Genomic DNA, 18,095 nt, shown 5'->3' with positions numbered 1-18,095 from the left:
GGTGTCCACAGTTAAGCCATCGTACCGGTTCTAATCCCACCAAAGGATGCTATCGGTTCTGCTTTTGCTATGCCGTGTCCCCAGCATTATGCCCCTTTCCAGTACAGAACTGATCCATCATTCCCCAGCAAATGGATCCCCACCTACTTCCTGGTCCCGAGCAGCATATTTTTATTGCGAATAGCAGATGGCTTGGGTAGTATTTAAAGGATCGTCTCTCTCGCTTTGTAGCCTGGGAAGCACTAAAAATGGCTGCGTGGCCTGATTAATAACTGACGTGAAACTCTGTTGTATAACTCAGGCATAGCTCATCAGGCCCAGCAGTTTCCAGGATGAATAATCCAACTCATCGGATGTCACAATTACTGAGCACGTCAACCCAGCAGAGAGGCCAAATGGAGCCAAATTGGATTTTGCCTTAAAGATCTTGAATTAATAACACTTAGGGTGACCAGATGTCCCGGTTTTATAGGGACAGTCCCAATATTTGGGTCTTTGTCTTACAAAGGTGCCTCTTACCCCCACTCCCATCCCGCTTTTTCACACTTGCTGTCTGGTCACCCTATTAACACTGTGTGTTTTCTTTCTCCGATTGAAACTAAGTTCTTATAGACGACGTGGGAGTCTGGGGGTTGCTTTGGATAATATGCTCCAGTGCTTCCCAGTGGCAGATTGCAGAGACCTGCATGGTTAAGGTTAGAAGCCAAACAACAGCATCATGAGGTAGACATTATCCACATGTGACAGATGGGGAAACTGAGGCATAGCTGGGCATGGTGGAAGGGGCTAGTTTTCACATTGCCCCCAGTTTGGAAGCAGAATCCCTGCTGCTGCCTAGTGCATGCAGAGCTTCCAGTGGCGTGATACCCCTCAGACCCTGCATGGCCAAGGCGTCCGGACCCCTCAATGAGCAGCATTTTCCTCACACCTGTGTCTGCCGGGCTTGGGATGAATCCGGCAATTGTTTGCATTGCTGAACATTTCAGGGGGCTCCGGATTTTATTTACTGGTCCATTCCGGCCCTTGTGCAACTTGCCCCAGGTTTGCTGGGGGCAGAGACAGCCCCCTGCTTGCACCCCACTCAGGGAGGGGCCCAGTGCAATCCCTGTGAACAGGGGAGCATAGAAACAGCTCCTTCCTTGCACCCTGACATGGGGGGAAGCCCAGCGGAGCTGGCTGTGCCACGGGGAGCAAGCTGTGCTGCCCCATGGGGCACATGCACTCTCCTGATCTAGACTGGGGAGGAGCTCAGGGGCTGCTAAGGTCCAGTGCTTCCCTAAGCCGCTGGACCCCAGACATGAGGCAGTGACTGGGGCTGTTTTGAATGATCGAGTGCAGCCATCCTGGGTCTCACCAGGGGAATGTTTACTGTCAGGTTCATACCAGTTACTCCACCCCAAACAGCCGCCCCCCTACTTGGCTAGCTGGACCCTCCCTGGGGATTGCAGGCGGATGCTGGAGAGCAGTATCGTTTTTGCCAGCATTCCACCCTCATCCCCTGGCCTCCATGCCTTTCCTTCTCCTGCGGATCACTTCTGACTCTGGGTCACTTCCCAGCTTTGCTGCGGGGTTGGGGTGTACTAGGTGCCGCTTCTCTCCTGAGCTTCTTTGCTGTGGTTAGCGGAGAGTTCCAGGCTGGCTGATCACGGAGAGCAGAATTTGTCCCCGTGCGTCCTTAGGCGAGTGGCCATCCCCATCGAGTTGTCTCCATACAAAGCAGAATCACTTGATTCTGCAGGTCTGTGACCCAGCTGTTCCCATCTGATTCCGATTTCTCTCGCCGGTGTGAGTGGCTCCTTCAGCCAGTCTCTGTTAGCTCTTCTTTTCAGCACGTCATTCTGAAACACAGGCAGGAAGGAGGCAAAACCAGTAGGCTTTAAGGCAGGGTGGGCGCTCCGCCCTTGGCTGCCCCCCGAAACGAGGTCGTCATAGGTTTATAAGCGGCACAGACTTGCCCAATAAATCAGTGACATGCCTGCGCTGCAGCTGATTCTTGACAGATTGTGAAACGGTTATTACAAGATCTGGAGCCAGATCCCGACCTCACTTACAGCAGGGTAAACAAGGCCTGACTCCCCGGAGGTGTAAAATGAGGGGATGTAAGGTCAGAACCAGACCTGCTGTCCAGCCCAACCCGAGACAGTTTGGGACGGGGGGAGAATTCCAACCCTCAGCTGCTTTGAGGAACACCCAGGAAACGGAGGACGCTGTTATCCAGCACCACCCCGGGCCGATCCCCGCTAGGTACAAAAATGCATATGCCCCTATGTGCCTCATTTGGGTGTGCAATTACCATGACGACCGCAGGCGCATCCTGGATTTTCATGGCTATTTACACATCTAGTGCGTTAGTCCATGCGTCGCGTGCCCCTACTGCCATGCAATTGGGTGCATGAGCTTGTGAGACATAGACACTAATTTTAGATGGGTCTGAAAGAGTGTCTGAACACAAGTAGTTCAGAGAGGCCCAAGGCGCCTCTGTTTACAACAGACTATAGGGAGAGAGAAAGGTGTTTAGGGAAGGGGTGCAGAAGTAGGCCAGGCATAAAGAGAAAGTCTGGGCTGACGAGGACCCAATCCTGCACTCCTTACTCTGGCAAAATTCCCTGGTCCAAATTCATCCCCTGGGAAACATCAGTGGGGATTCATTTGGCCCAATGACATCAGTGGGCGTTTTGCCTGAGAAAAGGCAGATCAGGGTCTGAGTGAAATGACAAGAATCCACAGAAACGGCCAAGCACTGAGAACTGAGGCTGGTTTATAAATCGCCCCCCCCCCCTCCCCTGGCGGCATTGACAGGGTCCTGCGACCAGAGGGAAACCGGGGGCCAGATGCAGGTTAGGTGCACAGTGCTGTACACACAAGCTGGGTCGCTGTGTGTGCAAATTACCAGCACTGCCCATTCTACTGCGCCATGCCCCGACATCTGTGCATAAGGGCAGAGCCAGCACATGCAGACTGGGCGTGCAATCTCACAGGTTTCTGCAGGGTTAGCCTCACTGAAAACCTGGCCAGGGGTGTCAGATGAAAAGACAGACGGAGATTAATGCCCCTCTCCCTCGACTGGGAGGGCTCAGTCCATTGGTCTCTGACAGCTTGGCACTGTAAGGGGCCCTTTCGCCCCGGGGGGACGTGGTTTAAAAATAACCTGGCGCTGACCACAGCAGGTGTCATTAATCACACGCTGGACTCCACTGCCAGGCCTGGGGCGAGGCAGGCGCCAAGGCTGGGGCTATTTTAACTCCAGGGCTGATCTCAGGCGTGGTCGGGGAGCTGTGACGAGGGGTCGGCTGGTTGCAAAGGGTGCAAAGGAGCAGGCTCCGGTCTAGCAGGTTCTCGGGGCCCAAGCTAGCACCACGCCTCATGCTGCAGGCGGGCGACCTGCTCTTAGTGTGGCTGGGTGGGTGACACTCACCCCGCTGGGCTGGCCAGAAAGAAAGGGGAAGATTCAGCACAATGCACAGAGGAGGGCAGCAAACCCCACGAAACTGCCGGCTGCAAGAAGGAACCGCTGTGCCGAGCATCTCGGAGGGTGCGAGGGCTGGGGTAGGGGGTGGTGCGAACATGGGGTTTCATCTCCCTCTCGGCACGATCTGCTCGTCTGCTCAGCAGAGTAAGGCCGGGACGGGGAAGCAAGGGGTTGCTCCAGCACAGCACCCTTCGCACAGGAGCTCCAAGCCCTTCGTGGGGGGCAGTGGGTGAGCCCCCGGGGCTGAACCAAACCCCAGAGCTGGAAATCCTTCGGCTTGGGAGAAATTCCCACCAGGGTGTGAACTCTGTGGCTAGAGCGAGCTGAACCGGACCCCGGCAGCCCAGACACCCCTGCGTGAGCCTCGGGGAGCTGTGATCCGAACGCAGATCCACATATCACAGCTACGCCCTCCCACCCCCACCCCCAGCTCTGCAACGAGCCGAACCAAACCCCTGGCTCTGAGCCTCCCGGGACTTTGGGGAAATTCACGCCTGGATCCAGATCCAAACTTTGCAGCTGGGGCCTGTCTCTAGGCAGCAGAGGGGAGGAAGAGATTGCTCCTTATGGGTTAGCGGGCGGGAGGGGGGCAGGGGCCCTGCAGCAGAGGAGAGACGCCCCCTCCCCCCCAGCAATGGCAGTGGTGGAGGGTTATGTCCCAGTTGCAGAGCCAGTGAAGGAGGGATGAGTCTAGCTGCTCCCAGCACAGGGGAGGTCAAGCGTTTGCAATTCAAATATTTGTGTTTGCATTTTTGGTGGGCTTTTCTCGTGCCCCAGAGAGAGCTAGGGCTGGGATCTGAGGGACATGAAATCCAGCCTCCCCAGTACAGAGCAGCTGCCGGACAGTGCAATTGCTGCACGGAGCCCAGATCTCGCCGGGTGGATTTGGCCGTGGCTCCCGGACCAACAAAGCCAACAGGGAGCCGAAAGCCGAGCCCGGAGGCCTAGCAGAGTCTGTAGGAGGCAGAGCCCCGGTCACGGGCTGGCGGGCAGGCCGCAGCCTCCTGGAATGATCCACTGCACCTTTCAGTGCGCTGGGTCCTCTGTGGCTGCAGAGCTCAGGGCAGGGCTAGCGAGAGTGGGCGGCAGGGGATGGTCACTTGAGGATTCCCTGTTCGGTTCATTCCCTCTGGGGCACCTGGCACCGGCCACTGTCGGGAGACAAGGTACTGGGCTAGATGGACCCTTGGTCTGACCCAGTCTGGCCGTCATGAGCGGTGCATGAACCGCTGGCTGGGGGAGGCTAGCCCCCCAGCCCCGCCCCACCCCTTCCACGCTCCCCAGAACCCAGAGTCACCCCACTGCGGCTGCCACCCCCACCCCAGGCTGGCTAGTGCCCACAGCTGCCACAGCCCCCCCCAGCCCGGGAAGGCAGGCAACGTGGCCCCAGGCCCTGGAGCCCAGCAGCACCACCTGGGGGTGGGGGTGGAGTGTGGGTGGGGCCACACCTGGCTGTTTGGGGAGGCACAGCCTCCCCCAGCCTCCCTTACCTGCTGCCCACGATGGCCGTTCTCATCTTATGATCTGAGCCAGGGGGCTGGGGGGGAGCTGAGGTCACTGCTCCCCAAGGCAGCCTGGGGTCCCCGCTACACAAACACCATCAAACGACAGCTCAGCTTGTTCTCCTTCCAGACACGGAGAGCCTGGCCTGCTCGAAGGGCCACTGTGAAGACATCTCCCGTTAGCAGAGGTCAGGGTCTGATGGCAGTGGGCAGGGGCCAAAAACACCCTCATAAGCTCAGCGAGAAAGGAGGCGAGGGCTGGCCTGGTGAACAAAGGGGCTTCATGCCACTTGGGCTACTGTTTCTGCCTGCCATGCCCATCCCTGAGCGAGGGCAGCTGGGCGTACGGGGCACTCTGCCATCACCCCAGGCCTGGGCCCTCGACGGCATGGCTCGTTAGTCTTCCACAAGGCGTGCATGGACCAAGCTCCCCTGGTGTAAATCCACTCACGTCGCTGGCGCGGCTTCTTCTCACACCCCGGCTGGGTCTGGCACACGGTTTGTGATTGCTTTGACACAATCCGGTGTGGCAGAGTTGTGCCAGGGCAGGTGTATTTAATACCCAGGCCGAGCCTTGTGCCCTCCTGGGCCAGGGCTCAGGAAATACGCCCATCGTCGTCTGACAAGCAGGGAGGGGATGAATGCAGCGATGGTGCGGGGCAGGCGGGAGGGAGCAGTGAGCAAGCAGCCGCATGTAACGAGGCACAGACCCGTCTCGGTGCAGGACAGAGGGGATTGTGGCAGACGGCCGCACAGACGGCGCTTGTCAGGGATCTGTCCCCCCTTCTCTGGCCTGGTGCTATAGCTAATTACCAGGGAGCGTCACCACCAGTTCCCCCCTCCCCCGCCGCCCATCAGATACTGCCCGTTAGGTGCCCTGGGTAATTTTCCCAGCAGTAATGCAAACAGGGTGCTAACGAGAGGAATTTGGGCCCCCGGCCCTGCCACCCCGTGTTTGTTTAAGGAGTGGTTTGAAAAACCGGCGGGGGGAGAAGGGGGACGAGTGGACCTTGGAGAGGAGGGAGGGGGCGAGAGTGAGGGGAGGTCTGATCGAAAGCTAGTGGGAGAGACACGTCAGGGTCCCGGGCGGGTCTGGCCCCTGCCGCCACCCCTAGCTAGAGCAAAGCCAGCTCTGAACTGCCTGAACTGCAATCACACCTCCTGACTGCAGGGTAGATGGACCCTCTCTCTCTGGCAAGACCGGCATCCCTTCCTCAGGGGTTAAACCAGCATTGGAAACCGCTCCCCCCTGCTCTCCGCAGCGCAGTGGGCCAGCCCCACCCCACTGCAACTGTTACGGTCATTCTTCCTGCTGATCATGCAGAGTGCCAGGGCGGAGCTGGATGCTGTACACACCCAGGGAGAGAAAAACCCCTGCCCCAAAGAGCTTACAGTCTGCAAAGACAGCACCCCTTCCTTTGTCATATTCCCATTTCACAGACAGGGAACTGAGGCCACCAAGCTTGCAGCAGGATTGCCAGGCGTTTAAGGGAGTGAGCGAAGAGCAGGGCTGACGCACCCCCTGCAAACGCCCGGTGTCAGTACTAATGGAGCCTGAATATGGGCAGAGCCAGCTTTAGGGGCGGGCGAACAGAGCGGTCACTCTTGTTGCCAGCTTCCAGAGATGGCAAATCAAGATGGGGAGGGGGTGAATTTCCCAGCTGCTGCTCGGAGGAGGGAGCGGGTGTGCCCTGGGCAGCAAAACACCAGAATACCTCGGCCTGGTGCTGACAATGGATGTTTAGTACAAGACCAAGCACACGGGCTGGAGTGGTTAGTACAAGACTTCAGCAACATAAGAACGGCCACACTGGGTCAGACCAAGGGTCCATCTAGCCCAGTGTCCTGTCTTCCAACAGTGGCCAGTGCCAGGTGCCCCAGAGGGAATGGACAGAACAGGGAATCGTCAAGTGATCCAATCCCTGTCGCCCATTCCCAGCTTCTTGCAAACAGAGGCTGGGACACCATCCCTGACCAGCCTGGTTCATAGCCATTGATGGACCTATCCTCCATGAACTGATCTAGTTCTTTTTGGAACCCTGTTACAGTCTTGGCCTTAACAACATCCTCTGGCAAGGAGTTCCACAGGTTGACTCTGCATTGTGTGAAAAAAATACTTCCTTTGTTTGTTTTAAACCTGCTGCCTATTCATTTAATTTGGTGACCCCTAGTTCTTGTGTTATGAGAAGGAGTAAATAACACTTCCTTATTTACTTTTTCCACACCAGTCATGATTTTCTAGACCTCAATCATATCCCCCCTTAGTCGTCTCTTTTCCAAGCCGAAAAGTCCCAGTCTTATTAATCTCTCTTCATACAGAAGCCATTCCATACCTCTCATCATTTTTTTGCCCTTTTCTGAACCTTGTCCAATTCCAATCTATCTTTTTTGAGATGCACGCAGTGTTCAAGATGTGGGCGTACCATGGATTTATATAGAGGCAACATCATATTGTCTGTCTTATTATCTATCCCTTTCTTAATGAGTCCCAACATTCTGTTGACTTTTTTGACTGCCCTGCACATTGAGTGGATGTTTTCAGAGAAACCTCCTTCCCCAGCCACCACGCCGGCTCCTCGCTCCCAGCCGAGATAAAGCAGGAATCCTTCTAAACATCCTGGATTACAAAGTGCCCTCAAAGTCCCCAAAGCAAAAGGAGACAAACAATATCAAACAGAGGGATCAAACTGCTGCCCCATGCAAATAAGCAGAGTCATTGCGGGGAAAACAGCTGGCAGAAGAACTGGGTCACTCTAGACATGGGGCTAGGAGGAGTCCTGGGCCCCCTGAATCCAGGGCTATGTGGTGGCAGGGCAAAGGGATAGTTTGCCTCGTTCCCCCCCATTTGAGAGGGCCCCACACCAAGTGATGTTATGACCTGCTGCATGGGCTGTGGCGCCACCCAGGTTTGGCCTGGCTGCCCCTCCATGATAGACCAAATCTGTGTGGCTTTGTGACCCTCGCGATACTCAGAGCAGGGACAGGACTCCCGCTGCAGGGTGAGTCCAGGGCGGGCTTGCTCTGCCCCCCAGGACATCCCCTCAGAGCTCGGGGCCTGGTTTTGCCCTAGGCACTCAAAATGTGTGGCCCTGCCTGAATCGCACGGCTGAGCGTTCTGAGTTCTCTTGCTCATGCCACAGGGACGAGTTGCTCCTTTCTCGTTGGTTCCTCCAGGACAGGAGTTTTACTTCTAAAGAGGATTTGGCAGCCCCGGGGATGACCTGAACGACATCTCTAAGGGACCCTAAATCACTGGTGAAGTGCCCTCGCTGGAGTCCGTGTTCCCCTAAGCTCTAGGGCGAGCTCTGGCCGGGATGTATTCCCAGCGGACTTTCCTTGCAGCGGATTCAGTTAAATACAGGCCCCAGCCTCCTCAGATAGTATAAATAGAAACAAGCAGGGAAATATATTTGCCTCAATGTCACTTCCCTGCACCCTGCAGGGTCACAGCTGGTGCTGATCAGGGAGGGACAGACTGGGAAATGCGGCTGTGCTGGGACCATGGGGGAGAATCTGAAGTGGGGGCTGGTGGGGTGGGATTTGGGTCTTGAGCTGAGCAGAGACCTCATCCCTGCCTGCAGGATCGGAGAGTTTCTCTTCTCATTTCTTGCTGGGGTCACTCCACGGGTCCTCAGAGGAGCAGGCAGATAGCCAGGGTCCAGGCAGAGGGGAAGGGGGGGGCAGCCCAGGGAGGGACAGAGGCAGTGTGTGTGTGTGTGTGTGTGTGTGTGTGTGTGAACATTGATGATTACATGTGAAACTTGAGCTCCCTGCAGTGGGCTAAGAAAGAAAAAAGACAGAAGTATTGTTTTCAAACCCTGTTTTTTCCCGCAAGAGGGCCAAGGCTGCTGCCTAGCCAGGAGAACGATAAAAGGGCTGGGAGGGCTGGGGCTGCTTCGAGGGGCGAGGACGGAGGAAGTGCCAAAATTACATTATTTAGACTTCGTTTAAAGAGCCCAATAACTTGTTCTGTGCAAACAGTGGCTTGAAAACTGCAGCCGGCAGAGCACTGGCCCCTCCCGCTCCGCAGCTTTCGGCGAGGACCAGGGAGTGTGGGGTCTCGCCAGGGCAGGGTGTGGAGCAGCTGGAGCAGAGGTCTCGGAGCACCATGCACTGTGTAAATCTCAAGCTGGTGGCCTTTGCCTGCGTGACGGTGGCTTTCTGGGCGGAGGGCGGCCAGCGGAGGGCGACAGGTGGCGGGAGCAGGCGGCGATCCCACCGGGTCCAGCAGGGGCAGTGCAGTTACACCTTCGTCCTGCCCGAGGCCGAGCCGCAGCCCTGCCCGCCGACGAGGGCGACTCTCCGCGCCAACACGCTGCAGGGGGACTCGCCCGCCGCCACGCTGCAGACCCACAACTGGTCCGCACAGCGCGTGCAGCAGCTGGAGAGGGTCCTAGAGAACAACACCCAGTGGCTGCTGAAGGTAAGGGGCGCACCTGGCCAGGGGGGTGGAGGGGCCACAGTGGGGAGACAGTTCTCACCACTACTGCCATGCCCCTCGTCTCGTTGCCCTCAGGGCAGGCGCCCTGACGCTCTGGTGATGGGCATGGAGTGGAATGGTGAATGGAGGGATGATGGGCAGAGGGAATTTGATGAGTCAGTGGGCACAGGTTTGGGTCCAACTTCCAAGCCCTTTAATGATCTGGCTCCCAATCATCTTCCTGAGCTTCTGCCCCCATGAATTCTAGCCCATGCCCTGAACCTCGGCGGGATAGGACTGTCGCTACCTGGGCACCACCAGAGCTATGGGATAGCTCCTGGTTTGACCCCCAAGTTAGCCCCTTTCAAGGCAGGTTGGAAACACTGGGTTGAATTCTGCACTGGCTTATGCCCCTTGCCATCCCTCTGGCCAGGTTCATCTCTTGTGCAATTTCACTGAGCGTAGTGGGGTCTCACGGGGGAGCACTCCGATCAGAATCGGGCCCCCTTGAGTCCAGAAGGCTTGTTTAGTGCTTTAGTACTTGTTTAATGTTTCATCTTGATGTTGACTGGTGCTGTATTCTCACATGATTTCCGTCGCCTGTAGCCCTGCCATGCGTTCATCGTACCCTCGGCTCACCTATTGATTTCATGCAGGATCTGGCACCGAGTCTATTTGGTTTATTGTAAAACACCTGGGGAATTCTGGCAGAGCGAGGGACGGGGGCTGGGTCAGACCTCTGGAACGTCTCATTTTTTTAAACGCGAGGTTTTGCAAAACGTTGTGGAGCTCCGTGAAGCTTTGCTTTTTGTGAGAACAGCCAGTGCAATAAACGTGGGTCTAGCCCAATAGATGCTTGTGTCAGGCAAACAATAAAGGCTGCAACTGTCAAAGCCACCTGGTCAACGTGGACACCAATTTCCCACTAACATTCCTGCCCGAAGAGGCATTGCAAATCACAGCCAAAGGGTTGTGCTTGACAGTCCCTCCTGCCCGGGGAATGACATCGACCCGCCCAGAACCCGTGTTTTGCCAGAAACAGGTGGAACTAGAATCGCTAGAGGCTGGAGCTCTTTCTGGATCTCTAGAACCCACCGGGTTTGGAGTGGGGGTCAGAACTGAGATTTTTTTCCCCACCCACCAACTCTTAGCTCAGAGGCAGGGCCGGCTCTGGCTTTTTGGCCGCCCCAAGCAAAAAAAAAAAAAAAAAAACGGACAGCAGAACGGCAAAGCAAAAAAAAACCTGCAGAGCGCAGGTGCAAGGGGACCGGCTGGGGAGGGAGAGGGAGGGAGCGGGCAGGAGACAGAGAGAAGGGGGCGGCCAGGGCTACAGCAGGGGCGCTGCCACGCGGCCCCTCCCGCTGCGCCGCTCCTGCCGCCTGCCGCGAGGGCTCCGCTCCGGGAAGGAAGAGGACTGCCCTGCAGGGCGCTCTGGTTCTCCGCCCGCCACCCCCTACAGGGCGGCCGGAGCGGAACAACAACAACAACAAAGCGGCCGTGCCGCCCTAGGATTGGGCAGAATGCCGCCTCCAACCATCTGCCGCCCCAAGCACCAGCTTGCTCAGCTGGTGCCCGGAGCCGGCCCTGCTCAGAGGAGCGATAAACCCGGTTCTGATTCCAGTTTAGGGCTTCCCCTCCTCACACCGCTGTCACTCAGCCCAGGGGAGTTCCCCACTCCAATTAGTCCAGACAGCCACTGGGGGATGAGCAGAGAGCCTGTCACAAAGTGGAAACGGGCTCGCGTGACCGAAGCCAGGCAGGATGGGAAATGCTCACACTCTGGCATGGATACTGCAAGTGCAGCTGTGTGTGGTGTGGGTGTACTGGGCTCTGGGGAAAGCGCAAGAGGAGGACATGACTAAGGCTAAACTAGAGGCTTGGTCCTCTGCCCGGAGGGGCGGGGCGCCTCCTGTCCCCATAGCCCCGCTGCCGTACTCACAGGCAGGCTGGGGAAAGAAGTGACTGAGTGCAGGCGTGTCCATGGAGATACGCGCCCGCCTCATGCTGACGGGACACTTCATGAACACTCCTCTCTGTGCCCAGGGTGGCCAGTACTCCACACCTGCTCTGTGCCGGATCAGCCCTGGGGGTGTCACCGCGCATCAGAGAAGAGGTGCGTGCCATGGGATCCCTCAAACCCTCCTGCCCATTCAGAGCAGGACAGGATCTCCAGAGGACGATGGACAGCAGCCTGGACACTTCACTCCAGATCTCAGCTTCGATGGGGAGGATATTTGAAAACAGAACTGGATCCAAATGGCCCCAAATCTTTCTACTAGGCCAAACCCAAACCCAAGGTCTCAAACAGCAAACTTCTGGGTGTTTGAGATCTGGCTCCAGAGGAGAGCTCTGTAGTGAGAGCCTCTATCGACCCGTTACTGCTTAACCCCCCCAGGGTGACGTGAGGGGACTGAAGGCTGTACTTAGGCTCAATGTGGGTGGCAAGATGGCTGGAATCCCAGAGCAAAAGCCAAGCCCAGAACAAGATCCTCCCTGGTTAGCAAAGGAGAGCTCTGAGCCACCCTCACCCCAGAAAGCTGACTCTGGTTTCCTCCTCCTCCCATTCAAGTCAATGCCAAAGCTCGCATTGATCTCCATGGGACCAGGATTAGCCCTGGCACACAACAAAATCTGTCCACAGGAAACTTGCTGCAGTTTCATGTTGACTCTGACCCTCAGGGTGGGAGGATCCACCCTTGGAATAGCATATGAGAATGCTGTGAAATCCACATACCTCGTCACGTGGGAATGCTTGCCTGGGAAATGGGCAGAGGTTCAAGATGCTCACTTGTTTGATGCCCTTTCCCCAGCCGTCAGACAGTGACGGTTCTCTTGACCCTGTCAGAACTCGGTTTGTCTAAGCAGAACTGTCAGTAAAGTCTCCAAAGCAGCAAACCCCAGCTCTGAGTCACTGCAGCCCTTCATACGGCTGAGACAGGCTCCCTCATGGCGCCAGGCTCCAGAGCTGATCCCGGCAATTACAGGCCGGTGAATCTAGCTCCAGCCCCAGGCAAACTGGTTGAAATGATAGTAAAGAATAAAATTATCAGAAGCAAAGATAAACACAATATGTCGGGGAAGAGTCAACATGGCTTTTGTAGAGAGAAATCACGCCTCACCAATCTATTAGAATTCTTTGGGAAGTCAACAAGCATGTGGACAAGGGCGATCCTGTAGATATAATATACATGGACTTTCAGAAAGCCTTTGACAAAGTTCTTCACCAAAGGCTCTTAGTAAGCAGACATGGGATAAGAGGGAAGGTCCTCTCATGGATCAGTAACTGGTTAAAAGATAGGAAACAAAAGATAGGAATAAATATAATATTTCACAATGGAGAGAGGTAAATAGCAGGGACCCCCCAGGATCTGTACTGGGATCTGTGCTGTTCAACATATTCATAAATGATCTGAAAAAAGGAGGGAACAGTAAGGTGGCAAAAATTACAGATACAAAATTACTTAAAGATAGTTAAGTCCAAAGCTGACTGCAAAGAGTTACAAAGGGATTTCACTAAACTGGGTGACAAAATGATAGATGAAATTCAGTGTTGATAAAAGTAACCCACATTGGAACACATAATCCCAATGATACATCCAAAACGATGGGGTCTAAATTAGCTGTTACCTCTCAGGAAAGAGATCTTGGAGTCCTCATGGATAGTTCTCTGAAAATATCTTCCTAATGTGCAGTGGCAGTCAAATGCTAACAGAATGTTAGGAACCATTAGGAAAGGGATAGATAAGAAGACAGAAAATATCACAGTGCCGTTATATAAATCCATGCTATGCTCACATCTTGAATACTGTGCGTACTTCTGGTCACCTTATCTCAAAAAAGATATATTAGAATTGGAAAAGCGCAGAGAAGGGCAACTAAAATGATTAGGGGGATGGAACAGCTTCCATACAAAGAAAGATTAAAAAGACTGGGAACTGTTCAGAGAAGAGACGACTAAGGGGGGATATGATAGAAATCTATAAAATCAGGACTGGTGTGGAGAAAGTGAGTAGGCCAGTGATATTTACCCTTCCCATAACACAAGGACCAGGGTCACCTGATGAAATTAAAAGGGGCAGCGAGTTTAAAACAAACATAAGGAAGTATTTCTTCACATAATGCACGGACAACCTGCAGAACTTGTTCCCAGGGGATCTAGTGAAGGCCAAAAGTATAACTGAGTTCAAAAAAGAATTAGCTACGTTCTTGGAGGATAGATCCACCACTGGCTATTAGACAAGATGGGCAGGAATGCAACCCCGTGCTCTGGGTATCCCTAAGCCTCCAACAGCCAGAAGCTGGGCCTGGCTGACAGGGGCTGGATCACTTGATGATTGCCCTGTTGTGTTCATTCCCTCTGAAGCACCTGGCACTGGCCAGTCTCAGAGACAGGCTACGGAGTTCCATGGACCATTGGTCTGATCCAGTATGGCCATTCTGATGTCACCGATGAGATTTCAGCAGCAGGGATGAAACCTCAGTCCCGCTAGCAGAGTGCCTTCCCTCTCCCCCACCCCGCCCGAGATTCCCAGGCCCTAGGGCTATGTCTGCAGGCACTAAACCACCTGTGGCTGGCCCCTGTCACTGACTTGAGCCTCAGCGTCATCCAGGGTCTGCCTAGGGTGACCAGATAGCAACAGTAAAAAATCGGGACAGGGGGTGGGGGGTAATAGGAGCCTATATAAGAAAAAGCCCCCAAAATCGGGACTGTCCCTATAAAATCGGGACATCTGGTCACCCTAGGCCTGCCCCTAAATCCAGGCCCAGACTGTGCAGTTTCAGAAGGGACGGGTGACTACACTCCACCTGCAAAGCCCCACCCCAGCAAGGCATCGGACCGTGCCTGGAAAAGCACTGTGAAAAGCAGGCCCTCTCAGAGGCCTGGTAGGCATCTGTGCCGCCTCCTGGGAAAAGGAGACGAGATTCCATGCAGCGCCCCGTACAGACGAACCCCCCGTGTGCACACTCAGTTCCCACTTACCTCCAGGGCAGCACCCACGGGAGCAAGAACCACTGCAGCCGATCTCACTCCCAACCAGTGGCAGCACCCAGGTAAAATCACCAACAGACGCCCTCGTTCACTTGTGCCTGCTGAGCCAGCAAGTGCAGACCGAACTCAAGCCCTCCAGAAGCAGGAAGGAATGAGCCGGAGGCAGAGGGAGGGGACAAGGCAGATGTACCCCAGGAAACAGGCAGCTCTGCTACTCTAGATTCACATGGGCGTGGGGGAGATCAGGCCCGTGGTCTCTCTTGAGTTCCCATTGCGTAGTGCTGCTTGCCTCTGGCGTTTGGAAGCAGTTTGGGTGTACTCAGCGCAGATGCGTGTGGATGGAGGGAGAGAATGAGAGGAGGAAGGTGAGATAGGAACAGCGACCCCAAAGATTAAATTACAGCCCCCCCTTCCCACCACTAGGGATGGGCCTACACCAACCCCCCCTCCCGCACCACCACCCCCACACACACACACACATCTGGACACCCTCAGACTTTGGCTGGGGGCATGAGAATCCAGCCTCAGATCCTTCCACATCTGAGTTTCAAGCCTAGTTCCTATCATGGGTCAAACCAAAATCTCCGCTCCAGGTGGCTGGGGAGGGGGTGAAATCTCTGTGTGGATCTGAATTTTGCAGCTCGGGTCCCAGAGAGACCCGAAAGTGGGTGACAGGAAAGAGCGACCCAGCAAAGAAGAGACTTTTCCTTTCAACGGTTTCTCCAAAGAGCCATCTGACCCCCACATCTGTCAGCAGTGCAAACGGCTGCCTGCGTCAGACCCAAAAATAGCTCCAGCCCTTCTTGGCCCAGGGGGAGGGACAGGTCCCTAAAGAGCTGTAAATATTGAGCTGCAGCAAGGGAACAGCGAACAAGGTGGGGGATCTTCTGGTGAGAAGAGGAAGAGGGGACGGAGGCCGTCTCTGCGTCCAGAGCCTTTCTCCAGCTAAATCTGAAATGACTGCCCGGAGTGCTCCAGTCAGGTTCAATAAAAATACCTGCACGTCCTCTGCAGTTGCCTCTGCCAGACTGCCCAGTCAGAGGGAAATTTCTGCTTCCAGACAACACGCACAGAGCTTTGATCTTCTTACACTTTAAGGTTGTTCACAAAATTCACTTGTTTTCCTCCCTGTGTCGTAAAGCCAGAGTTCCCAACCTTCCCTCCCACCCCATTCAAGCAAGCCAACTACACAGCAAACATGGCCCTTCATTCCAGAAGGTTGGAAAGTTATTAATAATTTTTCTGGAAGAAAAAAAAAAGCTTTTCCTCGGAAAGCATCGTGCGCCACGTGCTCTCTGGATTTACGTGAGTTGCTGAATTCGGGAGCATCCTTTCAAGATGTGGCACATTTGTTTTCTTATTTTCCTGGAAGACATTCCCCCAGCAGTTAGCCAGCCCAGACAAAACTACGGGATGGAGTCTAAGAACCCGGGGCAGAGAAAATACTCCAGAGTGTTAAACCAGAAAAGAATATGCACTCTCAATGGAACGATTCCTTTGCTTCGCGTTTGCTTGAGCTGCACAGTTAGGACCCGGGTCTGACATTTCCCAGCATTAGTGGGCGTGTGGACGTAGGATTTTGATTCAGGCTTGGCACTAGGGTGCATGCTCAGGGTGCATATGGTGCTACACGCTAGGAATGTCTCCCTGATTCGATGATGAAGAGAATGGTGATCATTCAGCAGGGTGAGGTGCACTGCTCTCCCTGAAGCACTGTGCACTGGACATTTGGAGCCAGACAGTCCAAGATTAGGTGCATGTCAGGGGATCATCTCTTCAAAAAATGTAGGTGGATAACTAGGTATCAGTGCCTCAGCACTTCCAGTATTCTCTAGGTATTCTTTACATTTAGTATCTAGGTAAATGAGGCAGGCGTTAGCCCTGTTTACATGCTACTGTCATCTAAGGCAAATGAAAAGCTCTGGAGAACCACCATACAATGGGATTCTACATTTGCTACTGTGAAGGGATCACAGTACTGGGACTCAGATTTCGGGTTCTGGTCTATGCCCAAGACAGGAAGAGACCTGGGGTTGAGATTTCAGTAGCACCCACCCATGGCAGGTGTCAGGCAGACGGGGCTTTTACTAAACTTCCTTCCAATCACCTGTGAAATTCCTTCAGGCTTCCAAAGGTTTGGCCTTTCTCCAGCTCTTTCCAGCCCTGCATTTGAAAGCCCTTTTCCTATCGCTTAACCAATCCTCCCTAAACCCAGGGTTGTGAGTTCAAACCTTGAGGGGGCCACTTAGGGATCTAGGGCAAAAAATTGGTCCTGCTAGTGAAGGCAGGGGGCTGGACTCGATGACCTTCAAGGTCCCTTCCAGTTCTAGGAGATAGGATATCTCCCAGCACCCTTAGGCCAAAGAAGCCTGAGTCAGACAGAGGTTAAGCAACTTGCCCAGGACCATGGAGTGCAGCTGTGGCAGGGATTGAACCCAGGAGTCCTGGATCCCAGTCCCCAGCTCTGACTGCTGCACCCTAATTTGGGTGTCCTAACACGAAGCCACATCCAGGGAAATTAGGAAGCACTGTTTCAGAAAGTTGTGTTATTAAAAGGCTTTTTTTCAGACTTTTCCTTCCCCCTGCGCATGGTCAGAGATGGGGACTGGGATCCNTGCACCCTAATTTGGGTGTCCTAACACGAAGCCACATCCAGGGAAATTAGGAAGCACTGTTTCAGAAAGTTGTGTTATTAAAAGGCTTTTTTTCAGACTTTTCCTTCCCCCTGCGCATGGTCAGAGACTCATGGGGCACAGAACATCCTGGCACACTGCTAGCTTGCAAGGGATCTGGGTAAGGAGCAGAGACTGGCCTCTTTCTTTCCTGTTTACATTGGCGCCGCGTGGTGTTTGCCCGTTGCCAGTGAGGTGAGACGGCTGACGTTTGTTGGGAGCTGTTATTCCATAGCCGCATCTTTGCTGCAGGCAACGCATGTTCTAAAGTACTCCAGCAAGATCGTGTTGGGTTCTTGGGGGGACACGGTTCTTACCGAGATCCTGGTTCCCAGGGGCCGCGTCTCCCGCTTTCTTTGGCTACACCTTCCCTCCCGGAGTAGGAAGCGATGCCGCAACCCATCGAGTGTGAAGTGGCACCACTGGACCTGGACAAGAAGCCCTATAGATGCCCCAGCATATTCCAGGCCGTGGCTTGTCTCTGAATTTCCAGCCTTGCCTGAAAGTTTCCCGTTGATCAGAAGCAGAGGGGCCCTTAGCATGTGGGCAGCTCCGATCAAGCCGACCCTTTAGCACAGCTGCGGCACTGAGGATGCTGACATGCCCTGGGGTAGATTATCACGCTGCTTCGATACTCAGGACACAGCTGCTTTGTGAGCATGGCCCAGCTTCTGTGCCGTCACGCTGTTCTTCTGTCATCACAAGCCAAGTGTCGCCTCTGACCCCTGGCTCTAGGCTTGGCCAAACCAAACTCCCGGACTTGGAGGCATCCCAGAGGTTTGGATGTGGGTCCCCCAGCTGTAGTTCAAACCTGAGCTATTCTGAACTGAAGGGGGTCTGTGAACCAATTCTCCCCCGCCCCACACTCCCCACAACTCCATCCTGCTGCAAACCTGTTCAGAGCCATCCTTGGAAGGGTACCCACCGTCCTAGCTGGGAACTGAAATCCCCTCTTCCTCTGGAGACATGCAGGCACACCTCTCTCCCCTTGTTTCTAGCCCTGCTCTTCATATATCCACACAGCAGCAGCTGGCATGGCCAC

At 54.6% G+C, this 18,095-nt stretch overlaps 1 protein-coding gene across 1 annotated transcript in view; it reads left to right on the top strand.

The window, feature by feature from the left end:
• Positions 1 to 8,692: 8,692 nt before the first annotated feature.
• The window catches only part of ANGPT4 (angiopoietin 4), a 41,519-nt gene continuing 32,116 nt past the window's right edge, over positions 8,693 to 18,095 (top strand). Inside the window, exon 1 of the mRNA XM_034787366.1 lies at positions 8,693 to 9,394. Coding sequence (XP_034643257.1) covers positions 9,080 to 9,394 — 315 coding nt within the window. The 5' untranslated portion in view covers positions 8,693 to 9,079. The remainder of the gene's footprint in view (positions 9,395 to 18,095) is intronic.

The sequence above is a fragment of the Trachemys scripta genome, chromosome 12, assembly GCF_013100865.1.
Source record: "Trachemys scripta elegans isolate TJP31775 chromosome 12, CAS_Tse_1.0, whole genome shotgun sequence".
Classification (NCBI taxonomy): domain Eukaryota; kingdom Metazoa; phylum Chordata; order Testudines; family Emydidae; genus Trachemys; species Trachemys scripta.
This window is presented reverse-complemented; position numbering and strand designations above follow the sequence as displayed.